The 27,139-nt window shown below is 42.0% G+C and overlaps 3 protein-coding genes across 3 annotated transcripts; all 3 read left to right on the forward strand.

Moving 5' to 3' along the window:
• The first annotated feature begins 2,695 nt into the window (after positions 1 to 2,695).
• On the forward strand, positions 2,696 to 2,947 carry LOC122746423 (keratin-associated protein 16-3-like). The gene has a single exon (XM_043992003.1). The coding sequence runs from the start codon at positions 2,696 to 2,698 to the stop codon at positions 2,945 to 2,947; it is 252 nt and encodes an 83-aa protein (XP_043847938.1).
• A 6,706-nt stretch (positions 2,948 to 9,653) lies between these two features.
• On the forward strand, positions 9,654 to 9,917 carry LOC122746149 (keratin-associated protein 6-1-like). Its single transcript, XM_043991619.1, has one exon. The coding sequence runs from the start codon at positions 9,654 to 9,656 to the stop codon at positions 9,915 to 9,917; it is 264 nt and encodes an 87-aa protein (XP_043847554.1).
• A 6,828-nt stretch (positions 9,918 to 16,745) lies between these two features.
• Positions 16,746 to 16,997, forward strand: LOC122745854 (keratin-associated protein 19-3-like). The gene has a single exon (XM_043991312.1). The coding sequence runs from the start codon at positions 16,746 to 16,748 to the stop codon at positions 16,995 to 16,997; it is 252 nt and encodes an 83-aa protein (XP_043847247.1).
• The last annotated feature ends 10,142 nt before the right edge of the window (positions 16,998 to 27,139 follow it).

Consider the following 27,139-nt stretch of genomic DNA (forward strand, 5'->3'; position numbering starts at 1 on the left):
ACTAAGTCATCCACAGCAGATCATCTTACAATATTGCTGTTATTTTTTACACTGTACATTTCACTTTGCATCAACTCATGTATGTCTTTCCATCTTTTTTTTTATAGTAAACTACATTTACATAGTGCTTTAAAGGGAGATTTCCTTACAAAACACCAATGAGGTTGAGCAACAATAATAGCTAACATTTACATAGTACTTTATTATGCCTGAGTTTTCTCCACAATAGACCAGCAAAGTAAGTACTACTACTACCACCATCATCCTCATCAATCATCCTCATCCTCATCTTACATTGCTCTTGCCTCTGCTTCAAATTTTTCCCCAGTTACTATTGCTAACTGTGTTTCCCTCCATCCTATTCACTCCCATAATATTTACTCTATTCTCTATCTTGTTTTACCCTATCCCTCCTCAAAAGTGTTTGTTTTTGACTGCCCCTCCCCCAAGCTGCCCGCTCTTCCTTCACCCTCTCCCCTTATCCCCTTCCCCTCCCACTTTCCTGCAGGGCAAGATATATTACTATACCCCCTTGAGTTTGTATGTTATTCCCTCTTTGTGCCAGTTTTGATGAGTGTAAGGCTCATTCACTCCCCCACTCCTCCTCCATCTTTCCCTCAACTCCATAAGTTTTTTCTTGCTTCTTTTATGTGATATATTTTACCCCATTTCAACTCTCCTTTTCACTTTCTCCCAGTGTGATCCTCTCACCCCTTAATTTTATTTTAAAGATGTCATCATGGGGCAGCTAGGTGACACAGTGGACAAAGCACCTGCCCTGGATCCAGGAGGAACCAAGTCTAAATCTGGCCTCAAACATAAGACACTAACCAACTGTGTGACCCTGGGCATGCCACTCAATCCTGACCGCCCCACAAAAAAAATTATAAATAAAAAATAAATGCTTTACAGATATCATCCCTTCATCATCAATTCCCACCTATGCCCTCTGTCTAGATTTATTCCTTTTCACTGCCCTAATACTTAGAAAGTTCTTATAATTTAGACATATCATCTTCCCATGTAGGAATGTAAACAGTTAACATCCCTCATGATTTCTTTTTCCTGTTTACCTTTTTATGTTTCTCAAGGGTCTTGTATTTGAAAGTCAAATTTTCTATTCAGTTTAGGTCTTTTCATCACGAATACCTGAAAGTCTTCTTTTTTCATTGAAGTCCCATTTTTTCCAGGTAGGTGATTCTTGGTAATACCAATTCCTTTTTCTTTCTTTTTTTTTTCTTTTTCCTTTTTTGGTGAGGCAATTTGGGTTAAGTGACTTGCCCAGGGTCACTTGGTTATTAAGTGCCAAGTGTCTGAGGCCGGATTTGAACTCAGGTTCTCATGAATCCAGGGTGGGTGCTTTATCCACTGCGCCATCTAGCTGCCCCCCAATTCCTTTTTCTTATGTCATTATTTGGAGGTTTTTGACAAGATTGTGTGAGGAGTTCCAAGAGGTTACTGCCTTTCTTCCTCCACCTTGGCTCCACCTTCTGTGATGATTTAAACAGATCTTTTATCTAGCATTTCACCCTCTTCTTTAAGTGGCCCATTCCCACCTTTGCAATCTCAGTACACTTTACTTCTTTCCCCACATTTTATGTTCTTACCAATGATAGCCCACCTTCTTTCATTTAGAGAACCCACTGTGTGTTCCTTCTGCTTTCCTTTCCAATGACTGTCTGTCCACCTTGCCCATAATCCTCTCCTCTCTCCTTCCTTCCCCTCTGACTTTCTCTGGTCCATAATATTATGAGTTTGAAACCAAACTGTGGACAAGGCCCTTGCCCCATTCCACTAGTGACTTGTGCCTCTGCCTCTGAGATCTTCTCCTATCAACTCTCCATGTTTATGGCAAATACCTTGGTGTTTTCATGTCCTCACTGAGGAGAGGGACTCTGTTCACATTTTTTATTACCTCAATAATGGCTGGCAGTCTGAGTGCAAACACTGAGGAGGTGGTCGATGCCTTGGCTACTTTTTTTTTTTTTTAGTGAGGCAATTGGGGTTAAGTGACTTGCTCAGGGTCACACAGCTAGTAAGTGTTAAAGTGTCTGAGGCCGGATTTGAACTCAGGTCCTCCTGACTCCAGGGCTGGTGCTCTATCCACTGCGCCACCTAGCTGCCCCTACCTTGGCTACTTTTGAAATAGTTGTTGGATGGACAAATTCAATCAAGTAGTGCTCCACCACAATTTCAACTTTCATCTGAAATGTGTGTGAACTACTCTGTCACTTGAGTCTCAAAAAGGATGAATTAAAAGAGAAGAAATTCATTCCATAGCCCAGATAAAGTATCAAAAGGCCAGAGCAGCAAGTATAATGGAAGAAGAATAATGCTATCTGGGAGAGGGCTGCCATGAAGCCTGGGAAGGACATCAACCCATTAACCACTATAGTAGGAAATACTATAATCTTTTCTCATTACAGGAATGAGACAGTGGCAGAGCCTTCTCTGAGGCACAACAAAATAAGAGGAAAAAAAACTTTAATGAGCTGGGGGTATTGTTGTCAGGGACCAAACAATGACAAGGATGTAATTTTACCCTAGCAATTTGGTTAATGGCAATTATACAATTCTGGTTCTGCATCTGCCACACCTCCAGCTGGAAATATATAAAAGTCCCAGTGCAGATGGTGTTGTACATACTCCCACAATCTACCTTTGACATCCATCCAACTAAACAATTCCTGACACCATGAGTTGCTACGGTGGCTACTATGGGGGCCTGGGCTATGGCTATGGCTCTGGTTATGGCTGTGGATGTGGTGGCTACCGAGGCCTAGGCTATGGCTTTGGTGGCTATGGCTTTGGTGGCCTGGGCTGTGGTGGCTATGGCTATGGAGGCCTGGGCTGTGGTAGCTATGGCTATGGAGGCCTGGGCTATGGTGGTTATGGCTATGGCTGCTACCGCCCATCTTGCTGTGGAAGGTATTCTGGCTTCTACTGAAAAACCACATGCTCCTGTAGTGTCATGGGATCCTTCTGTGACCCTGCTTGGAGTAATTCCATGGCTTTATAAGGACATCACATGCCATCTGCCTCTACATTTGGGTGGCATAGAAGAGCTACCACAAGCGGGTCTTGGAATCACTATGGAGCATTCATGACAGTGAAGTGAAAAGGACTGAGAAGCAGCAGGAGCCTTCCTTCTGGGAAATGATAGGGAATCTCACCTATCATGAGGGAGACTTCCCCAACAACAGCTTGTTTCCAGCAAGTTTGCTTAGCTGTGATACACCATAGTTGAGCTGCCAGTTTTGATTTTCTAATAAACTCATTTCACTGACTTAGCAAAACTGCTTCACCTCTCCTCCTTGACCTCCCTGTACTTGGGTTTCAGCCTGTCATCAAGAAGATATTTTCAACCTTGATGTACTTTTGTCATGTATATATCTTTGTCATTGCAGAAGATTTGCTCTCCAATTCATCTTTAGCAATAAGGTAAAACATTTCCAGATTTCTGTTCAGGAAACATTATTTGCTTGCTAAATATCTTTTTAAAATTTTGACTTCTGCAGTATTTACATTTTAGTAAGTCATAATATCTAGGCCCCACTTTACTCAAGGCAAGGCATCTGTTACCTATTAAGTTCTATCCCTTCTCCCATGTTTTGTGCACAAATGGACAGGGTTTCAAGGTTTCAAAAATATTCACATGTTCATGGTGTCATGTTCATGGTTTGTGATCTCCAAATATCTAATGACTGTCAGGGTAGGCTTAGACTATCCCCTATCTGGGGAAACTAGATGGTACAACAGATGACTTAGAGTCAGGAAGACTCACTCATCTTTCTGAGTTCACTTCTGGCCTCAGATACCAACTACGCTGTATGATCCTAGACAAGTCACTTAACCCGATTAGCCTCAGTTTCCACAACTATAAATGATCTGGAGAAGGAAATGTCAAATGATTCCATTTTTGTGGCCAAGAAATACTCAAATGAGGTGACAAATATTCATGCGCAAGTGAAAAAAGACTGAGCAACAAATCTCTTGTCTAGCTATCTTCCACAACTTTATCAACAAGCAATCTGAAGATTTGGAGCACAGCACAATTGAATGGTCTACCACAAGGACTACACAAGAATCAGATATAAAGTCTGAATGTTGTCAGGGAATCTTTTGCCTTGGATGGGCCCCATCTATTTCTGCTAACTGCACAGCCTGTCCAACTCACAACAATGACCTGGAGTGGAGGTCCCCCTTTCAGTAGAGGTAGTGGACCAATGGTTTCCATGGTCTCCTGCACAATACTCAAATATTAAACTCTTACATTAATTCAAGCAACAAACTGATTTGTTTCTCAGCAGCCTGGATTCTTAGCTCCATAGGCCAGCCTGTCCCCAAAATCATGTCCCTCAGATGGGTCCTAGGGAAGGAAGCTAGTCCTTGGCACTCTACTTGGCACACGGTAGGTTCTTACTAAATTTTTATTGATTGATAATTCTGCTTCAGGAAGTAGAAGAAACACTACAAGTGCCATTACAGGTGTATCTTAACCCTCCTGCAGTTTGTTAGCTTAAAATGAATTTCTATTACTTTACATCAGCCCTGGGTATTGAAAATGCATGTAGGATGCTGTGTATCCTCTGAATTTTAGAAGGAAATACCTTCAGCAGTCACACTTTATCGACTTCTCTCTAAAAATGCCTCCAAAAAGATTAACCAATCATTTGTCAGAAGACATTCTATGAAAGTCAATTCAATGGAAACAAATCCTTCAGGAAGAAGATCATTTCTCCCTTCAATACATCTCACAAAGCAAAAAATACTTCATTCTCTAGGTAAGACAAAAATCAGCTGATAAGGGAAATTTCATTTCTGAATCCATGTTATCCTCTTTATGGACAAACAGAACAGATCTCCTACTTACACTATATGGTGACCATTCAAACACCTTAAGAGAGCTAGGACAAGGCCCTGAGTGTCCTCTAAACCCAAGAGTCCAAGTTCCTTGAAATGAGTCTCTTGGGTCTTGAGGTAGAGGGCCTTCTACCATGTGGTCTGGACTCCTCTGGACTCTCTTCAGCTTAGCCAAAGACCAGCCATGCACTGAGCACGGCACATGATAGATAGATCACCACCTCCATTTTCCTGATCTCCAATCCCTTGTATTCCTCATCATGAAATCTCAAGGTCACAGTGGGATTCTGAGTTGTCATGTGACATCTGATGGAGCTTCAGAGTGCAGTTGTGATAGGATTAGAAGCTGGGAGGAGGGATGACACACCTCTGACTCCCCCAACTCTACTGACCTTATTTTTTTCCTGGTCAATTGAAAAATTTCTGAAATGTTCCACAGCTAAAAAGCTACAGCCTGCCTTCTTTCAACTAGACTTTCTCAGTTGGTAACCACCTCATCTGCCAAGGGCTCAGTTGCTTTCTGACACTCCATAGCCCATCCAGGTCCAGACCAGCAGGTCTCCTGAACCCACTGGTTCAGTGAACTCTCTTTCTATGCCCAGATTGCAAGATCCCTCCAATCCCATATTTACAGCACTTCTCATTACTTCCACACATAAAAACTGGATGGCTATGCTGAAGTGTTTGAGGCCTACTCAGGGTCACTAGCTGCTGCCTTTGGAAGCCCTCCACATCACATTCCTGACCCTTACCTTCAAGAGAAAATGGAGAATGTGGTGTGGAACTTGTAAAAATATTTTAACTGACTTGCTGGGGTCTAATCTAACTGGGGGCCTAATCTGTTGACTTTTGACTGTCTGGCTATCTGACTGCTATTAATTTCCTAAGCCAATCTGTTAGGGCCTTTTACAAATTTTTCCACACTGCTCGGCTCCCAAATTGATAAGCAAACGATTAAGAAGCCTCTTAACTAAATAATCAAAGCAGGGTTTATTTATAAAAATAAATGTAAGAGATAAGAAATGCAAAGTTATACAAGACCTGACTGCTTTCTGCATGTCTCCCTCCTGCCTTTGCTTGTGCTTACTCTTTACTATCTAATTTTCTTCTCTGTACTGCCATGCTGAACCTCTGCATCTCTTTCTCACCAACCTCCTTCCGTTCTCCTAGTCCTCCGGCGTCCTCCCTTCTCTGTCTAACTACCCCGGTATATATCGTTCTTCTCTCCCCTCAAACCTCGGGCTCCCTGCACCCCCCCCCCACACCAAGCTAATACGCCGGCCTTACTAGGGCTGAGGAGGGGTGGGGGCAGTGGGCTCGAGTGTCCTGTGCGTACCACACCCAGGGCTTATGGGGAACGTGCCCCCTGCTGCATGCCCAGGGCCCTGGCAGGACAAGCCTGGGATCTCCGGGGCAGCTCCCCTCGGGGCAGAGGGAGCTGGGGCTTTCCCCAGCTATCCTCCCAGCCTGAGTTCTCTAAGGACCACAGGCTTCTCTGCTTGGCTGAAGTGGAGGGGGAGGGGCACCAGTCCCTCTTACACAGAAAAGAACCCTGAGGGCCTAAGGCTTTTTAATCTCAGCCCAAAGGCAGGGTCCCCAAATCACAATAAATTCCCACAAACTCTTGGAGGGGTGGGTAGGATGGTGAGTGGGAGGTTGGGGGGGGAGAAGATAAAGTAACAGGCATAGGGGAAAAAGAAAAGCTGAGAAAGAAAATGCTGATTAAAATAATATGGAGGGAAATTCAGAAATAGTAATTATAACTTTGAATGTGAATTGGACAGCTATAGCAGCTCTCTTGGTGTGGAAAACACTGGAAATTACAGGGATCCCCATCATTTGTGGAATGGCTGAGCAAGTTTTCGCATATGGTTGTGATAGAATACTACTGTGCTACCAGAAATGATGAGCTCAGTGGTCTTAGAAAGGTATGGAAAGACTTGCACGAAATGCTGAAGAGTAAAATGAATATAACCAAGGGAACATTGTATACAGTAAGAGTTATATTGTTTTAAGAACAACTTCGAGAGACTGTCATTGTGACTTACAGATACACAAATTAAAAATAAAGGATATAGGGGCGGCTAGGTGGAGCAGTGGATAAAGCACTGGCCCTGGATTCAGGAGTTCCTGAGTTCAAATCTGGCCTCAGACACTTGACACTTACTAGCTGTGTGACCATGGGCAAGTCACTTAAGCCCCATTGCCCCGCAAAAAAATAAAATAAAATAAAGGATATATGAAGAAGTTGTCTGCATCCAGATAAAGAACTGATAAATAGAAGTATTTATAGGATAATTATACTTGTGTGTGTATATATATATATATATATATATATATATATATATATATATATATGTGTGTGTGTGTGTGTGTGTGTGTGTACCTATTTGTGTCTAATGGTAGACATCTCTAGGACAGGAGTGGGGAATGAAAAAAAAGGGGGAAAAATTATATGGTAACTTCATTATGTATGTAAAAGGAATAATAAGTTGTACAAATAAATTTGCAGTCTCATATGCAATCATCTTTTTAAAAGATAGTATAGAAATATTTTTATTCCATAAATTAAAAATACAATAAAATTTAGGAAGGATAAAGATCAACTGTTCTCTACAAGTTGTCCAGTGATGTCCTAATAAATAAACCTAAGGGCCTCTTCTGAATCTTCCTCCTTCTTGATCTCCCTTTGGTTTTTGGCAATGCTGGCCAACTGCTCTTGGTTCTGTTCATTCTGCTCTTCACCATTGCATGCCAGCCTTCCCATACCTTTCTAAGATAATAGAGTTCATCATTTCTGGTAGCACAGTAGTATTCCATCACAACCATACGCAAAAACTTGTTCAGCTATTCCCCAATTGATGGGGATCCCTGCTATTTCCAGTTTTTGCCACCATAGAGATGCTATAACCATCCCATTCACATTCAAAGTTATAATTACTATTTGTGAATTTCCATCCTTTTTAATCAGTATTTTCTTCCTGATGTGCTTGACACTGCCCTTTCTACCTGATTATTCTTTCTTCTTCATCTTTACTAGCTCACCATCTTGTCCTATCCTGTAAAATAACTGGCTGAAGCCCAAGGTTTGGTCTCTTCTTTTTTTTACCCATGCTCTCTCCAAGGATGAAAGAGTAGAACCTCCTTAGGTTCCAGGGTTTCTGAGACATTTCCTCAGCTACTCACTGCCACATGTCTAGACCCAGACCAGGCATCTCTGCTAAAATCCAGAACCATATCATTACTTGTCAATGTACACAACTTCAACTTGATAACCAATAAATAAATATAAAAAGAAATGAGTAAATGAATGAATGAATAAAACCCCAATTCTGGAACAGATTTCCTCATCCAAAACACCCTACCTCTTCTCAACTTCTCTACTCCTTTCAAGAGGACCAACATCAAGCAAAGATCTCAGGTGTACAGTCTCACGGGCTTCCCTGACCCTAAGCTATCAATACAAATATCTGATTAGTCGACTAAACTTGTCTGTTCTACCTTCACAACATCACTGGCCTCCAAACACATTTTTTCAATCATATAGTTCCAACCTTAGGCCATGCGCTCATGGCATCTCTCCAAGAGCCTTTGATGGGCCTCCTAGACTCAATCTTTTTCCCACCCAAATCATTCCACTCAGCTACCTAATGAATTTACCTAAGGTATTTTTCTGACTCCTAGTATCCTATTACTGCCAGAGCCACACGCTTGTTATGTAAACTCCAGTTGTTTCTTCTGTGTTGATATAAATAGATATCGCTGGGATTTCACTTCTTCTTTAGCTGTCTCAATCTTATCTGTCCAATCTAAGTACACTTTATATCCTTTCCCACATTTTTTGGTCTTGCCAGTGCTAGCCTACCTTCTTTCATTCAATGCTCTGCATGTGTCTTTTGCTGGACTTTGCAATTTCTGGCTATCCACCCTGCCCAGAATCCTTTCCTTTCTCCTCCCTTCACCTCTAACTTTCTCTGGTTCATTATATTCTTAGTTTTAAATCCATCCATGCCTTGTGGCCTTGCCCTTTTATCCAAGTGGCTTGTGTCTCTGCCTCTGAGATATTCTCTCATCAACTCTCCAAGTTTGTGGTAGGTGCCTTGGTGTTCTGACTGAGCTTAGAGATTTAGAGGTCCCCAAGGACAGGGACTCTGTTGACATTTCATTGTATCCCAAACCCTAAGGACAGTGGCTAACACAGAACAAACACTTGGGAGGTGGTTTGTGCTTTGGCTGCTTGGAGAATAGTTGTTGGAGGGACACATTACACAAAGATGTGCTCCAACACAATCTCAACCACAATCTGAAATCTGCATAAACTATTCTGTCACTTGAGTCTCAAGAAGCACTGATTTAGAGAGAAAGGATTCCATAGTCCAGATATAGTAATAGAAGGCCAGGGCAACAAGTGTGGAAGGAGGGTAATGCCATCTGGGAAAGGGCTTCCATGAAGCCTGGGTAGGGCATCAGCCACATTACCCAGATGGGCTTTGGCAACACTATAATCATTTCTCATTACAGGAACAAGATTGTGGCAGAGCCTTCTGAGTGACACAACAAAACAACAGAAAAAAAACAAACCATTAATGAGGTAAGGGAATTGTCAGGGACCAAACTATGACAAGAATGTGATTTTTCCCCCAGCAATTTGGTTAATGGCAGTTATACAATTATGTTTCTGCAACTGCCACACTTCCTGCTAGAAATGTATAAAAGCCCCTGTGCAGATGGTCTCATACACTCCCACAACTTACCTTCAACATCCATCCAACTAAGTGAATCCTGACACAATGTGCAACTATGGCGGCTACTATGGGGGCCTGGGCTATGGCTATGGCTCTGGTTATGGCTGTGGATGTGGCAGCTACCGTGGCCTAGGCTGTGGCCTAGGCTATGGTTATGGCTCCGGTTATGGCTGTGGATGTGGCAGCTTCCGTGGCCTAGGCTATGGCTTTGGTGGCTATGGCTTTGGAGGCCTGGGCTATGGTGGCTATGGCTGTGGCTGCTACCGCCCATCTTGCTGTGGAAGCTATTATTCTTCTGGCTTCTACTGAAAGACCAGTTGCTCTTGCCCTGTCATGGAAAGCTGTCCCTCCCTGCTTTGGGCTAATTTCACAGCCTTATAAGGACATCACATTCCACCTGCCTCTCCAGCTGTGTGGTATGGGAAAGCTACCACAAAAGGGCCATGGAATCCCTATGGAGCACTGAGGGCAGGGAATTGGCATGGAATGAGAAGCAGCAGGACCTGTTCTTCTGAGAAATGATGCAGAATTTCACCTATCATGAGGGAGACTCCTCCAACAATAGCTCATTGGCAGCAAATTTGCTCATCTTTGATACACCATGGCTGAGGTGTATGTTATTATTTTCTAATAAACTTGTTTAACTGGCTTAGCAAAACTTTTTTTAACCTCTCCTCCTTGAGCTCCTTGTATTTGGGTTTCAGCTCTCATCATGAAGAGATTTTCAACCTTGATATATTTATCTGTGTGATTGTAGAAGATTTCATCTCTAATCCATCTTTTGCTTTTTTTATGACCCTCTTGCATCACTCTTATTTCTCTTTCCATTTTTTCCTTTACCTCTCTTACCTTATCTTCAAAGTCCTTTTTGAGCACTTCTATGCCCTGAGACCTTTTCATATTTTTCTTGGAAGCTTTGGATGTGGGAGCTTTGACTTTGTTATCTTCTTCTGAGAGTGTATTTTGATCTTCCTTGTCACCAAAGAAACCTTCTAGTGTCTGCATTTTTTTCCTGTCTGCTCATTTTGCCAGCCTATTTCTTGACTTTTAACTCCTTCTTAAAATGGGGCACTGCTTCCAGGGCACACTGTCCCAAACTTCAGGGGGTCCCAGGTGGTACGATTTAAGGAGAGGCACTTTCTACATTCCCCTGCCCTGTCCTATGATCTGTAAGTAGCCACAGGCATGCTTGTTCTTTAATCCAGGAACAGAATTCTGTTTCACTATTGTCGTAAGCTCTGGCATGCCTGCATCCCTCCCCCACCTGGGCCACCACTCAAGACTGCTTCCTGATTCCAAATATGAGCAACACAACAGAGTTCCACCTCAGCACCAGCAGAGACCCCTGCAATCTCCCCCGGCCAACCACTTGACCCCCTCACCGGTCCATGAGCTGAGTTCCAGAAGTAGCCACTTCCTCAGGTGGTTCCAAGGCTATGGAGGCCTGATTCTCTGGGACTGGGTCTGGGTCTGGGTCTTTGCATTAAGGCTCAGATCTGCACTCCACTCTCACCCCAGTATAACAGACCTTTTCTGCTGACTTCCTAAGCCATCTTTGGCTGGAAAATTATCTCACCCCATCTTTTTGTCGGTTCTGCTTCTTCAGGAATTGTCTTATGGATTTATTTGAAGGGATTTGGAGGGATTTGAGGGAGATCTCCCAGGAGTCACTGCCTGTCCTCCTTCTAATTCATCTTTTGCAATGAGATGATGCCTCTCCAGATTTCTTTTCAGAAAACATACTATTTCCTTGCTAAATATCTTTCTAAAATTTGATTTCTGCAATACTTACCCATGCCCTACTTTACTGACAGGAAGGTATTTGTTCTGTATAAGTTGTATCCCTTCTCCCACATTCTGTGAACACGTGGACAGAGCTTTTATCTTCAAGGTTTAAAAAAGTTTAACATGCTCATGGTTTCTTGTTCATGGTTGGTGACCTCCAGATCCAAATTATCTCCGATGACTGGCAGAACTGGCTTGGACTTTTCCTTGTCTGAGGCAACTAACTGGTCCAGTGGAGAGAGTTTCAGACCTAGAGTCAAGAAAACAAGCTATAAAGGTCCCACTTCTCAAATATATAGAGAACTGAATCAAATTTACAAAGATACAAGTCATTCCCCAATTGATAAATGATTAAAGGATATGAAAAGGCACTTTTCAGACAAAGGAAGCAAACTTGTCTATAATCATATGAAAAAATGCTCTGAATTACTATTGATCAAAACAATGCAAATTAAAACAACTCTGAGGTATCAGCTCTCACCTATCAGAGAGGCAAATATAGCAAAAAAGGAAAATATTGGATGTTGGAGGGGATGTGGGAAAACTGGGGCACTAATCCACTACTGGTGGAGTTGTGAACTGATCCAACCATTCTGGAGAGCAATTTGGAACTGTGCCCAAAGGGCTGTAGAACTGTGCATGCCCTTTGACCCAGCAATACCACTGCTGGGTTCATATCCCAAAGACATCCTCCAAAAGAGAAAAAGACCTCTTTGTACACAAATATTGCTAGCAGCTCTTTTTGTGGTGGCTAAGAACTGGAAATCAAAGGAATCCCCATCAACTGGGGGATGGTTAAACAAGCTGTGGTATATGATGGTGATGGAATATTTTTGTTCTATAAGAAATGACAAGCAGGAAGATTTCAGAAAGGCCTGGAAAGATTTATACAAACTTATGTATACTGAAGTGAGCAGAACCAGGAGAATGTTGTGCACTGTGACAGCAATATTATTTGATGAAGAACTATGAATGGTTTAACTATTCTCAGCAATACAATGATCTAAGACAATCCCAAAGGATTAATGAACCATACTATCCACTTCCAAAGAAAGAACTGATATTTACTGAACACAAACTCAAGCATGCTATTTTTTCACTTTCATTTTTTCGTGTACAAAATGACTAATATGGTAATGTTTTACATAACTGCACATGTATGGCCTATAACTGATTGCTTGCTGCCTCAGGGAGGAGTGAGGGGAGGGAGGAAAGGAGGGATAAAATTTGGAATTAAAAACTTTCAATAAAACTGTTTATTATTTTAAAAAAGAAGCCATCCTACTGAGTTCAATGCTGGCCTCAGACACTAACTAGTCTGTATAACCCTGTTTGCCTCAGTTTTCATATCTGTAAATGAATGGGAGAAGGAAATGGTAAATGACTCCATTTTCTTTGCCAAAAAAATTTTCAAATCGGTAACAAAGATTCACACATGAGTGAAAAATGAAGGAATAACAAACCCCCTGCCCAGCTGTCTTCCACCACTTTGTCATCACCAAGGAATCTGAAGATCTGGAGCACAGAACTAGTGAATGACTCATCACAAATATTGCAGAAGAGAGCTATATATGAAGGTTTAACATTAAAATTCAATCTTGTACCTTGAATGGGCCTCATCTTTTACTAAATTTTTATTGATTGATTTTTTGCTTCAGGAAGTAGAAGAAGCACTACAAGTGTCATCACAGATGGATCTTAACCCTCCTGCAGTTTGTTAGCATAAAATGAATTTCTATTTTTCCCAATCTTAATATTATTATTTTTTACTGTTACATGTAAAGATAGTTTTCAACATCTGTTTTTATAAGATTTTGAGTTCCAAATTTTTCTCCCTCATTCCCTCCCTTCTCTCTGCATTAGTCATGTTATGAAAGAAGAATCAGCACAAAAGGGAAAAACTTCAAAAAAGAAAAACAGTAGAAATATTATGGTTAGATCTGCATTCAGATTTCACAGTTGTTGTTTTTTTCTGGATATGGAGAGCATTTTCCATCATGAGTCCCTTGGAATTGTCTTGGATCATTGCATTGCTGAGAAGAACTAACCCTATCATAGTTAATCATCACATAATCTTGCTGTTACTGTGTACAATGTTCTCCTGGTTCTGCTCACTTCACTCAGCATCAGTCCACTTTTAAGTCTTTATGAAATTAGCCTGCTCATCATTTCTTATAGCACAATAGTATTCCATTACATGCATATGCCACAACTTGTTCAGCCATTCCCCAATTGATGGATATCCCCTTGATTTCCAATTCTTTGTCACCACAAAGAGAACTGCTATAAATATTTTTGTATATGTGGGTCCTTAAAATGAATTTCTATTGCTGTGTATCACTCCTAGGTATTGTTCTTCATTGAAAATGCATGTAGGTTTCAGTATATTCACTGGATTTTAAAGGGAAATGCCTTCAACAGCCACACTATTGATTTCTCCCTAAAAATGACTCCAAAAGATTGACCAATCATTTGTCAGAAGACATTCTATGAAAATCAATTCAATGGAAACAAATCCTTCAGGAAGAAGATCATTTTTCCCTTCAATACATCTCACAAAGCAAAGAATACTTCATTCTCTAGGTAAGACAAAAATCAGCTGATAAGGGAAATTTCATTTCTGAATCCATGTTATCCTCTTTATGGACAAACAGAACAGATCTCCTACTTACACTATATGGTGACCATTCAAACACCTTAAGAGAGCTAGGATAAGGCCCCGAGTGTCCTCTAAACCCAAGAGTCCAAGTTCCTTGAAATGAGTCTCTTGGGTCTTGAGGTAGAGGGCCTTCTACCATGCGGTCTGGATTTCTCTGGATTCTCTTCAGCTTAGCCAAAGATCAGTCACGCACTGAGCACAGCACATGACAGATAGATCACCACCTCCATTTTCCTGATCTCCAATCCCTTGTATTCCCCATCATGAAATCTCAAGGTCACAGCAGGATTTTGGATTGTCATGTGACATGGAGCTTCAGAGTGCAGTTGTGATAGGATTAGAAGCTGGGAGGAGGGATGACACACCTCTGACTCCCCCAACTCTACTGACCTTATTTTTCTCCTGGTCAATTGAAAAATTTCTGAAATGTTCCACAGCTAAAAAGCTACAGCCTGCCTTCTTTCAACTAGACTTTCTCAGTTGGTGACCACCTCATCTGCCAATGGCTCAGTTGCTTTCTGACACTCCGTAGCCCATCCAGGTCCAGACCAGCAGGTCTCCTGAACCCACTGGTTCAGTGAACTCTCTTTCTATGCCCAGATTGCAAGATCCCTCCAACCCCATATTTACAGCACTTCCTATTACTTCCACACATAAAAACTGGATGGCTATGCTGAAGTGTTTGAGGCCTACTCAGGGTCTTTAGCTGTTCTTATTTTACTCTCTTTGGAAGCCCTCCCCATCACATTCCTGACCCTCACCTTCAAGAGAAACTGCTGTCTCCAACTTGTCCAATGCTGTGTTCATGGCTAAAGCTAAAGGCCTCTTCTGAATCTTCCTGCTTCTCGATCTCCCTTTGGCTTTGGGCAATGCTGGCCAACTGCTGTTCCTGCTGTGCTTGACTGTTCTTCCTGCCTGATTGCTACTTCTCATTCATTTTAACTACTGTGTCTTCATGTCCTTTTATGCAAATGAAGCTTAATGTTCTGTCTCTTTTCTTTCTTTTACCCATGCTCTCTCAAAAGATGAGAGTAGACCCATCCCAGGTCCTAGGGTTTCCAAGACATTCCTTGGGCAACTTACTGCCACATGTCCAGATCCAGACCTGTATGTCTCCTGAGATCCAGACCCACATCATGAATAGTCAATGTACACAATTTCAACTTGAAGACCCATAGATATCTCAAACCACTCCAAGTCTAGAAGCATTTTCCTCAACCTGCCTCAAACAAAGCACCCTACCTCTTCTCAACTTCCCTATTTCTTTCAAGAGCAGCAAAATCAGGCCAAGATCGTAGGTTCGCAGTTTCAGGGACTTCTCTGACACTACACTATCAATGCAAATATATGATTAATTAACTAAACTTGTCTGTTCTACCTTCACAACATCCTGAGCATCCAAATATTTCTTTCTAATCATATAGTTCTCACCTTTGATCAGGCCCTAATAACACCTCTCTGAAAGATTCTATGATGTGTTTCCTCCACTTAATCTTTTTCCCACCCAGATCCTCTCTCCACTCAGCTGCCCAATGGATTTTCCCAAAGCATACTTCTGACTTCCAGTCTTCTAAAACTCCCAAGACTCCAGGACCCCACACTTGTTATCCTGTAAATGACAGTTGCTTCCTATTCTATGATGATTTAAATAGCTTCTGTCTGACATTTTATTCTCTTTTTTAGCTGGCCCAATCCCACCTTTCAATTCAAAGTACACTTTATATCCCTACCTACATTTTGGGATCCTATAAGTGATAGGCTACTTTCTTTCATTCAGACAATGCTCTGCATGTCCCTGCTGCTTGCCTTTGCACTGGCTGGCTATCCACCTTATCCAGAATCCTTACCTCTCTCCTTTCTTCCCCTATTTCTGGTCTATTATATTCTCATTTCCAAACTTATCTGTGGCATGTGTGGCCTTGCCCCTTTCTCCAAGTAACTTGTGCCTCTACCTCAAAGGTCTTCTTTCATCAACTCTCTGTGTTGGTGGCAGGTACCTTGGTACTCTCGCTGAGTCTAGAAACTTGGAGGCGTACAAAGACAGAAATTCAGTTGACATTTCATTCTACCTTAATTCTTAGGCACAGTGGATATCAAAGTGCAAACACCAGGGAGGGGGGTTGTGTTTTGGCTGCTTTTGGAATAGTTGTTTGATGCACACATTCCACAAAGATATTTTTCAACACAATCTCAACTCCTATTTGAAATTTGCAGAAATTTGCAGGGCTGTCACTTGAGTCTCAAGAAGCACTAATGAAAAGGGAAAGTGTTCCAAAAAGCAGATAAACAATCAGAAGGACAGAGAAGCAAGTGTGATGGAATGAGGACAATGACTACTGGGAGAGGGCTGCCATGAAGTATGTGTAGGGCATCAGCCACATTAAACACATCAGCTTTGGCAACACTATAATCATTTCTCATTACAGGAATGAGATAATGGCTGAACCTTCTCAGAGATACAACAAAAACAAGAGGAAAAACCTTTTATACATTGGAGGTATTGTTGTCAGGGACCAAACAATGACAAAAATGTGATTTTGCCCTGGCAATTTGTCTAATGGGAATAATGTAATTCTGGCCTAATTTTGCCACACCTCCTGCTAGAAATGTATAAAATCCCCTGTGCAGACAGTGCCATACATATTCACACAGCCTACCTTTGACATCCATCCAACTAAGTGAATCTTGACACAATGTGCAACTACGGTGGCTACTATGGGGGCCTGGGCTATGGCTATGGCTCTGGTTATGGCTGTGGATGTGGCAGCTACCGTGGCCTAGGCTATGGTTATGGCTCTGGTTATGGCTGTGGTTGTGGCAGCTACCGTGGCCTAGGCTATGGCTTTGGTGGCTATGGCTATGGAGGCCTGGGCTATGGTGGCTATGGCTGTGGCTGCTACCGACCATCTTGCTGTGGAAGTTATTCTTCCTGTGGAGGCTACTGAAAAATCATTTGATCCTGGCCTGTCATCTGAACCTTCTCTCTCCCTGCTTTGGACTAATTCCATGTTCTTGTAAGAATATCGCATTCCATCTGCTTCTATAGCCGTGTGGCATGGGAGTGGTACCACAACAGGGCCTTGAAATCCCTATGGAGCACTCAGGGCAGGGAAGTGGCAAGGACAGAGGAGTATCAGGACCTGTCCTTCTAAGAAATGATGCAGAATCTCACTTGTCATGGCGGAGACTCCTCCAGCTACAACTCATTTCTAGCAAGTTTTCTCAACTCAGATACACCACAGCTGAGCTGTCTGTTATGATGTTCTAATAAACTCATTTCACTGGCTTAGCAAAAACTGTTTTTTGCCCATCCTCCTTGACCTCCCTGTGCTTGGATTTCAAACTCTCATCATGAAGAGATTTTCAACCTTCATATACTTATCACTGCAGATTTGCTCTCCAATTCATCTTCTACAATAAGGTGAAGCCTCTCCATATTTTTGTGCAGAAAACATTATTTCCTTGTTAAATATCTTGTTAAAATTTGACTTCTTCATTACTTACATTTTAGTACTTTATAATAATACCCAGGCCCTACTTTGCTGAAGGCAAAGCATTTGTCCCCTATAAGCTGCATCAATTCTCATGTGTTCTAGACAAACATGGCTAGGGCTTTTATCTTCAAGGTTTCAAAAACTTTCACACATTCATGGTTCATGCCCTCCAGATCTAAAGTGTCCCTGATGACTGCTATCCTATTCCTTGTCCAGAGCAACTAAGTGGTGATGTGTATAGTGTGCTGTTCTTGGAGTCAGGAAGACATCTTCCTGAGTTCAATTTTGTACTTAGACACTACCTAGTCTGTGTAACCCTGGGCAAGTCACTTAACCCTTTTTGCCTCACTTTCCTCATTTGTCAAATGAGCTGAGGAAGAAAATGGCAAGTGACTCCATTTTCTTTGCCAATAAGGCCTGAAATGGGGTGATGAAGATTCAGACACCAGTGAAAAATCATTGAACAGCAAATTCCTAGTCCAGCTGTCTTCTAGCCCTTTGATATCTGAAAATCTGGAGCAGAGCACTACAGGAGAAACTAATGTATAAAATCCAAACATTGTCATAGAAGCTTGTGCCTTGGGGTGGCCCCCTCTCTTCCTGCATAGCCTGTCGAACTCAAAATACTTACCTTGATCTGAGGCTCTTCCTCCATGGAAGTTGTGGACACATACTTGCAAGAATGTTCTGCAAAACTGTCTAATCAGCTCAAACTTCCAGAAAAAGAGAGCATCTGCTTTGCTGTTCAGTAGCCTGACTACCAACCTTTGGATTCCTCAGTTCCACAGGTCAGCCTGCTCCTGAATTCACATCCTTAAGTTGGGTTCTTGGGAAAAAAGTCAGCGCTTGGTACTCTACCTTGCACATATTGACTGAAAATTTTTCAGGCAATAGAAGAAATGCTACAATTGCCACTAACAATGGATCTTACCCCCCTGCTGTTTGTTACTGTAACATGTCTTTGCATTACTATATATTGCTGCTAGGCATTATTCTTTACTGTACAAAAGCATGTACATTTCTGTATATCCATTGGATTTTAGAGAAAAATGCCCTCAGCAGGCATAATCTATTGATTTCTCCCTAAATATACCTCCAAAAGATCCATCATCATTTGTCAAAAGACATCCTATGAAGGTCAATTCACTGGAAACAAATCTTTTAGGAAGAAGTTAATTTCTCTCTCAGATACCTCTTATTTGGCAAAGAATGTTTCATTCTCTTTAGCAGAGATGAAAAGGAATGCCATCTCTGGATCCATGCTATTCTCCCAAGGAACAAATAAGAGAGATCTTGTACTTATACTATTTGGTGGCCATTAAAACACCTTAAGAGAACTAAGGCAATTCCCTGACAGGAGAACATTGTAAACAGTAACAGCAACATTGTAAAATGATTAGCTATGATAGACTTCTATGATAGCTCTTCTCAGGAATACAATAATCCAATTCCAAAAGATTCATGATAGAAAATACTTTTGACATCCAGAGAAAGAACTAATGGAGTGTGAATGGAGATTGAGACAAGCTATTTTCACTTTTTTTTTTTGGTGTGCATTTTTTTCTTTTTGTTCTGCTGCTTCTTTCACAACATGACCAATGTGGAAATGTTTAACATGATTGAAAAAACAAAAACCAATATCAGATTCCTTGACATCTTGGGAAGGGGCAAGGAAAGGGACAGAGAGAGAAACATTTGGAATTCAAAATCTTACTAAAATGAGCATTAAAAACTATCTTTACATGTAATTAGAAAAAAATATTTATATTTTAAAAATAAATGTCTCAGGTATGGAACTAGAGGCATATGAGCCTTCTAACATATGGTTAGAACTTCTCTGGATGCTCTTCAGCGTAGCCAAAGATCAGAGCAGTGCAGGTTACAGAGAGACCATCACCTCTATTTTCCTGATCTCAAATCCCTTGTATTCTTCATCATGAAATCTCAAGGTCACAGGGAGATTTCCGGTTGTCATGTGACATCTTATTGTGAGGAGAGATAATACACATATGGAGGCCCCAATGTTTTTGAGCTAATTTTTCTCCCTGTCAACTGAAAAATTCCTGAGATGCCCTTCAACCAGAGAGCCACAACCTTATGCTCTTGTCCCTACTACACTTTCTCAAATAGTGAAAACTTCATCCTCCATCTGTTCAATTACTTTCTTGTTTTGACATACAATACCCCCATCTCCAGTTCTAGATTAACATTTCTCCTGAACTCACTGGTCCATTGGGTTCTCTATTGTTGCCTGGATTGCATTCTCTACCTCATGTTGGCATTTCCCAATACTTCCACATTTAAATAGTCCTTGCTTCTACTGCAATGCTGGGGTATTACTCAGAATGTCTAGTTGTTCTCATTTCACTTTCTTTGAAAACCGTGAAAATCACATTCCTGACCCTCACCTCAAGAGAAGCTGCTCCCTCCAAATTGTCCAGTGATGTCCTCATGACTAAATCTAAAGACCTCTTCTGAATCTTCCTGCTTCTTGAACTCTCCTTGGCTTTTGACACTACTAGGCAATTGTTCTTCCAAGTGTGCATGCTCTTTCAGCCTGAATGCTCCTTCGTGTTCATCTTAAATAATTTGCCATTTTGTCCTTTCATGAAAAATAACTCTGGCTGAAGCCTGAGGTTTTGTCTCTTTTATATCTCTCAGTTATGCTCTTTTGAATGACGAGAGTAGAGATTTCTTAGGTTCTAGGATTTCCAAGACATTCCTTTGGTCACTCACTGCCAAATGTCTAGATCCATAATGGCATCTCTGTTAAAATTCAGACCCACATTATCAATATTCAATATAAATAATTTCAACTTGATAACCAATAAATCTCTCAAATCACCCCAAATTGAAAAGATATTTCCTCATCCTGTATCATCCAAAGCACCCCAACTCTTCTCAACTTCTCTACTCTTTCAGGAGCACAAACATTAAACCAAGACCGTAGGTATATACTCAAGGACTTCCCTGACCCAACACTATCAATGTAAATATCTGATTAGTTGACTAAAGTTGTCTGTCATACCTTCACAGCATTACTGGCATCCAAAAATTCTTTCTACTCACATAGTTCCCACCTTGGACTAGGTGCTCACAGAACCTCGCCAAAAGAGTCTTTAATTGGTCTTGATTCAATAGCTTGCCCACCCAGATCATCTCTCCAATCAGCTGCACAATGGATTTTGCAAAGGCCTTCTTCTGAATCCTGGTCCATTATAACTCCCAAAAGTCTCAGGTCCCACACATGCTGTCTTAAATTCAAGATACTTTTCTTTCAGTGATGATTTAAATTGGAAGCTTCCATAAGGCATTTCACCCTCTTGTTTAGCTGGCCTATACCCACCTTTGCAGTATCAATACACTTTATTTCCCTCACCACATTTTATGGCCTTGCCCAACTTCTTTATTTTTTTTCGTTTTTTTTTCCCATATTTTTTACAGGGCAATGAGGGTTAAGTGACTTGCCCAGGGTCACACAGCTAGTAAAGTGTCAAGTGTCTGAGACCGGATTTGAACTCAGGCCCTCCTGAATCCAAGGCCAGTGTTTTATCCACAGTACCACTTAGCTGCTCCCCCAACTTATTTCAATAAGACAATGCACTGCATATGCCTTCTGCTTTCCTTTGCACTGAATGGCTGTGCTACCTGCCCAGAATCCTTTCCTCTCTCTTTCCTTCCCCTCTGACTTTCTTGGGTCCATTATATTCTCAGTTGGAAACCAGCCAAGGGCATATGGCCTTGATCCTTTGCCCAAGTACCTTGTGCCTCTGCATCTGAGGTCTCCTATCAACTCTACATGGTTGTGGCAGGTACCTTTGCATTTACACATTCCCCTGGGCCTTAGAACTTTGGAGCTGTGCAAGCAGATGATTCTGTGACATTGCTTTGTAACTCCAACCATGAGCACAGTGGCTGACACAGTGTAAACCCTGGAGAGGTGGTTTGTGCTTTGGATGCTCTTGGAATAGTCGTTGAATGGATGGATTCCATCAAGAGATACTCCACCCCAATCTCAACTCCAATCTGAAATTTGTGTGAACTGTCCTGTCACTTGAGTCTCAGGAAGAACTGATTTAGAGAGGTCAAATTCCATAGCCCAGATGAAGTTTCAGAGGGCCAGGGAGGCAAGTGTAATGGAAGGAGCACAATGACTACTGGGAGAGAGCTGCCATGGAGCCTAGGTAGGGCATCAGCCCATTAGCTCCATAGGCTTGGATTACACTATAATCTTTTCTCATTACAGGAATGAGATTGTGGCTGAGCCTTCCCAGAAAAACAACAAAGAGAGGGGGGGGTGGAGAGAGAGAGAGAGAGAGAGAGAGAGAGAGAGAGAGAGAGAGAGAGAGAGAGAGAGAGAGAGAGAGAGAGAGAGAGAAAACACCTTAATGAGCTGGGGAATGTTGTTGTCAGGTACCAAACAATGACAAGAATGTGATTTTCCCTTGGCAATTTGGTAAATAGGAATTGTGCAGATTTGGCTTCCATTGGCCACACCTCCTGATGGAAATGTATAAAAGTCTTCTTGAAGATGATGCCATACACATTCATTCACACAAAGGAAACCCTAACATCCATCTTGACAGAATGAGCTACTGTGGCAGCTGCTATGGGGGCCTGGGCTATGGCTATGGCTCTGGGTATGGCTGTGGATGTGGCAGCTACCGTGGTGGCCTAGGCTATGGCTATGGCTCTGGGTATGGCTGTGGATGTGGCAGCTACCGCGGATATGGCTATGGCTGTGGTGGCTATGGCTATGGCTGCTGCCGCCCATCTTGCTATGGAAGATATTATTCCTGTGGCTTCTACTGAAAAACTGCCTGCTCTGGCACTGTCATGGAATCCTTGTGCAAAATACCTTGGGATAATTCCATGGCTTTATAAGGACATCACATTCCATCTGCCTCTACAGCTGGGTAGTATAGCAAAGCTACCACAACAAGGCCATGGAATCACCAAGGAGCACTCAGGGAAAGGAAATGGCCAGGATTGTGAAGCAGCAGGACCCGTTCTTCTGGGAAATGATCCAGAATCTCACCTATCATGAGGGAGATGGCTTCAACAAAAATCCATTTCCAGCAAGTGTGTTCAACTCTGATACACCATGGTTGGGTGCTAATTATGATTTTCTAATAAATTTGTTTCACTGGTTTAGCAAAACTGTTTTTACCTGGCCTCCTTGAACTCCCTAGACTTGTGTTTTAGCCTCTCATCATGGAGAGATTTTCAACCTTGAGGTACTTATCTTGCATCTTTTGCAATTAGGTGATCAGGATTTTCTGGTCAGGAAGCATATTATTTCCATGTTAAATGTCTTTCTAACATTTGACTTTCACAGTACTCACATTTTAGTCCATTATAATGCCCAGGTCCCACTTTACTGAAGGGAAGGTATTTGTCCCTTATAACTGCATCCCTTCTCCCACATTCTGAACATAAATGGGCAGTGATTTTATCTTCATGGTTTCAAAAAGATTTACATGCTCATGGTGTCACTTTTGTGGCCCATGACTTCCACATGCAAGGTGTCCTGGATGATTCCAGAATTGTCTTCACAATCCCTTGTCTGGGAAAGCTGGGTAGAGCAGTGGATTGAGTGCCAGACCTGGAGTCAGGAAGACTCATCTTTTCAGAGTTTCAATCTGTCACTAGACAGACCCTGCATAAGTCACTTAGCCCTGGTTGCCATAGTTTCCATATATGTATATCACCTGGAGAAGAAAATGGCAAATTATTTTATTTTCTTGGCCAAGAAATTCTCAAAGAGGGTGACAGTGATTCAGACACTAGTGGAAAATTGCTGAAAATCAAATCCCTTGCCTTGCTGTCTTCCACCATCAAGGAATCTGAAGATTTGGAGCACAGAACAAGTAGATGGCATACCCCAAATATTACAGAAGAGAGTTATTTCCAAACTATGAACATTGTCATGCACCTTCTGTGTTGGGTGGACCTCATTGCTTCCAGCCAACTTCCCAGCCTATCCAACTTAAACACTGACCATGAACTGAGGCTCTCCCTCCAAATAATTAGTGAGCCCATGGTTGTAAGGAAGTTGTGGACAATACCCAAACACTTACATGCTCTTATCAACTCAAACACCCTGGGAAAGAAAGCAGCCTGGATACCCACCTTTGGATTCCTCAGCTGCACATGTCAGGCTGTCCCCAAAATCATGTCCCTCAAATGGGTCCTTAAGAAGAAAGCAAGAGTTTGGCACTCTGACACATAATAGGTGTTTACTAAATTTTTTTTGATTCAAATTCTACTTCAGGGAGTAGAGCAAATCCTATAATGTCCAGTAACAGTGACCTATCTGACCTGCTGTTTGTTAGTTTAAAAAGCATTTTCATTATTATATATTGTTCCTAAGCATTATTTTTCATTGAAAAAAAGGCATTTAAGTTTCTGTATCTCTACTACATCCACTGTATTTCAGAGGACAATGCCTCACTCTATCGAGTTCTCCCTAAACATGCCTCAAAAAGATTGACGGCCATGGTAAATGGCCATAAAAAGGTAAATTCTCCCTTAGACACATCTCATGGGGCAAAGAATATTTCATTCTCTTTAGCACAGACAAACATCAGTTGATGGGGATAATGCTATCTGTGAATCCATGTTATTCTCCTTAAGGACAAACAGAAGAGATCTTGTACTTGAACTATATGGTGGCCATAGAAACACCTTAAGAGAGCTAGGACAAGTCCCTGAGTGACCTCTAAACCCAAGAGTCCAAGTTCCTTGAAATGAGTCTCTTAGGTCTTGAGCTAGAGGGCCTTCTATCATGTAGTCTGGACTCCTCTGGATTCTCCTCAGCTTAGTCATAGACCAGTCATGCACACTGAGGAGTGCAGGTTATAGACAGACCATTGCCTCCATTTTCCTTAGTGCTAATCCCTTGTATTCCTCATCATGAAATCTCATAGTCACAGTAGGATTTTTGGTTGTCATGTGACATCTTTTGAGGTTACCCTTACCCTTTAGAATGTAGTTGTAAGAGGATTGGAAAGTGAGAAAAGAGATAACGCCCCCAAGGCTGCCCTGACAGTCTTGAGTTCATTTTTCTCGTGGTCAATTGAAGAATTTCTGAGCAGTGTTCAGAGGGCAAAAGTCTCTTTCTCTTCTCTCAACCACACTTTCCCAAATGGTGACCACCTCATTTGCCATGGGCTCAGTTATTTTCTCCTTTTGACATACAATGCCCCATCTCCAGTTCCACATCACCATTTCTCCTAAATCACTGGCTCAGTGGGCTGTCTATCTATTCCCATATTGCATGATTCTACCCAACCTGGTATTATCAGAGCTGTACTTCCACATTTAAATAGTCCTTGCCTTTATTATGGTCCTTTGGGCCTACTCAGAGTCTCTAGTTGTTCTTGTTTCACTGTCTTTGAAAGCCCTAAGCATCACATTCCTGACCCTCACCTGTAAGAGAAATTGTTCTTTCCAAGTTGTCCAGTGAGGTCCTCATAGCTATATCTAAGGGGCTCTTCTGAATCTTCCTGCTTCTTGAGCTCTCTTTGGCTTTTGACACTGCTGGCCAATTGCTGCTCCTGGTGTGTTTGACACTGCTCTTCCTCCATGATTGTTGCCTCTTGTTCAACTTAAATAGCTCACCATCTTGTCCTTTCATGCAAAATGACTTATGGCAGAAGCCCATGGTTCTTCTCTTTTCTTTCTTTTACCCATGATCTCTCAAAGGATGAGAGAGCATATCCCACTTATGTGCTGGAGTTTCCAAGACCTCTCAGCTACCCACTGTCACATGTGCAGAACCATACCTGCATCTCTCCTAAGATCTATACTGACATCAATAATCAATATACACAATTTGAACTTGATGACCCTTAGACATCTCAAATGACTCCAAGTCTAGATCAGATCATCCTGTCTCTTCCAAAGCACCCTACGTCTTCCCAATTTCTCTATTCCTTTGAAGAGCACCAACATTAAGCAAAAGTCTCAGGTTTAAAGTCTTGGGGCAGCTATGTGGTGAAGTAGGTAAAGCACCAGCCCTGGATTCAGGAGTACCTGAGGTAAAATCTGACCTCAGACACTTGAAACTAGCTGTGTGACCCTAGGCAAGTCACTTAACCTTCATTGTCCTGGAAAAAAAAGTCTTAGCAACTTCCCTGACTCTACACTATTAATGCAGCTTTCTAATTAGTTGACTAAACTTGTCTATTCTACCTTCACAAAATCACTGACATACAAAAACTTCTTTCTAATCACATAGTTCCCACCTTAGACTAGGTGCTCACAGAACCTTGCCAAAAAAGTCTTTCACTGGTCTTGATTCAATAGCTTGCCTACCCAGATCTTCTCTCCAATCAGCTGCACAATGGATTTTGCAAAAGCCTTCTTCTGAATCCTGGTCCACTATGACTCCCCAAGGTATCAGGTCCCACACATGGTGTCTTAAACTCAAGATACTTTTCTTTCTGGGATTATTTTAATTGAAAGCTTCTGTCTGGCATTTCACCCTCTTCTTTAGGTGGCCTACACCCACCTTTGCAGTATCAATATACTTTCCTTCCCTCACCACATTTTATGCTCTTGCCCAACTTCTTTCAATAAGACAATGCACTGCATATGCCTTCAGCTTTCCTTTGCACTGAATGGCTGTGCTACCTGCCCAGAAACCTTTCCTCTCTTTTTCCTTCCCCTCTGACTTTCTTGGGTCCATTATATTCTCAGTTGGAAACCAGCCAAGGGCATATGGCCTTGCTCCTTTGCCCAAGTACCTTGTGCCTCTGGCTCTGTGATCTTCTCCAATCAACTCTCCATGGTTGTGGCAGGTACCTTTGCATTTACACGTTCCCCTGGGGCTTAGAACTTTGGAGCTGTGCAAGCAGATGATTCTGTGACATTCCTTTGTAACTCCAACCATAAGCACAGTGGCTGACACAGTGTAAACACTGGGGAGGTGGTTTGTGCTTTGGATGCTCTTGGAATAGTCCTTGGATGGATGGATTCCATCAAGAGATACTCCACCCCAATCTCAACTCCAATCTGAAATTTGTGTGAACTGTCCTGTCACTTGAGTCTCAGGAAGAACTGATTTAGAGAGGTGAGATTCCATAGCCCAGATAAAGTTTCAGAGGGCCAGGGAGGCAAGTGTAATGGAAGGAGCACAATGACTACTGGGAGAGAGCTGCCATGGAGCCTGGGTAGGGCATCAGCCCATTAGCTCCACAGGCTTGGATCACACTATAATCTTTTCTCATTACAGGAATGAGATTGTGGCTGAGCCTTCCCAGAAAAACAACAAAGAGAGAGGGGGGGAGTGGAGAGAGAGAGAGAGAGAGAGAGAGAGAGAGAGAGAGAGAGAGAGAGAGAGAGAGAGAGAGAGAGAGGGAGAGAGGGAGAGAGAGAGAGAAAACACCTTAATGAGCTGGGGAATGTTGTTGTCAGGTACCAAACAATGACAAGAATGTGATTTTCCCTTGGCAATTTGGTAAATAGGAATTGTGCAGATTTGGCTTCCATTGGCCACACCTCCTGATGGAAATGTATAAAAGTCTTCTTGAAGATGATGCCATACACATTCATTCACACAAAGGAAACCCTAACATCCATCTTGACAG

This window comes from Dromiciops gliroides, chromosome 3 (genome assembly GCF_019393635.1).
Source record: "Dromiciops gliroides isolate mDroGli1 chromosome 3, mDroGli1.pri, whole genome shotgun sequence".
In the NCBI taxonomy this organism is placed as follows: domain Eukaryota; kingdom Metazoa; phylum Chordata; class Mammalia; order Microbiotheria; family Microbiotheriidae; genus Dromiciops; species Dromiciops gliroides.

Excerpts from the sequence above, each read along its gene's own strand:
- LOC122745854 (XM_043991312.1), top strand. The coding sequence starts at position 16,746 with ATGTGCAACTACGGTGGCTACTATGGGGGCCTGGGCTATGGCTATGGC.
- LOC122746423 (XM_043992003.1), top strand. The coding sequence starts at position 2,696 with ATGAGTTGCTACGGTGGCTACTATGGGGGCCTGGGCTATGGCTATGGC.
- LOC122746149 (XM_043991619.1), top strand. The coding sequence starts at position 9,654 with ATGTGCAACTATGGCGGCTACTATGGGGGCCTGGGCTATGGCTATGGC.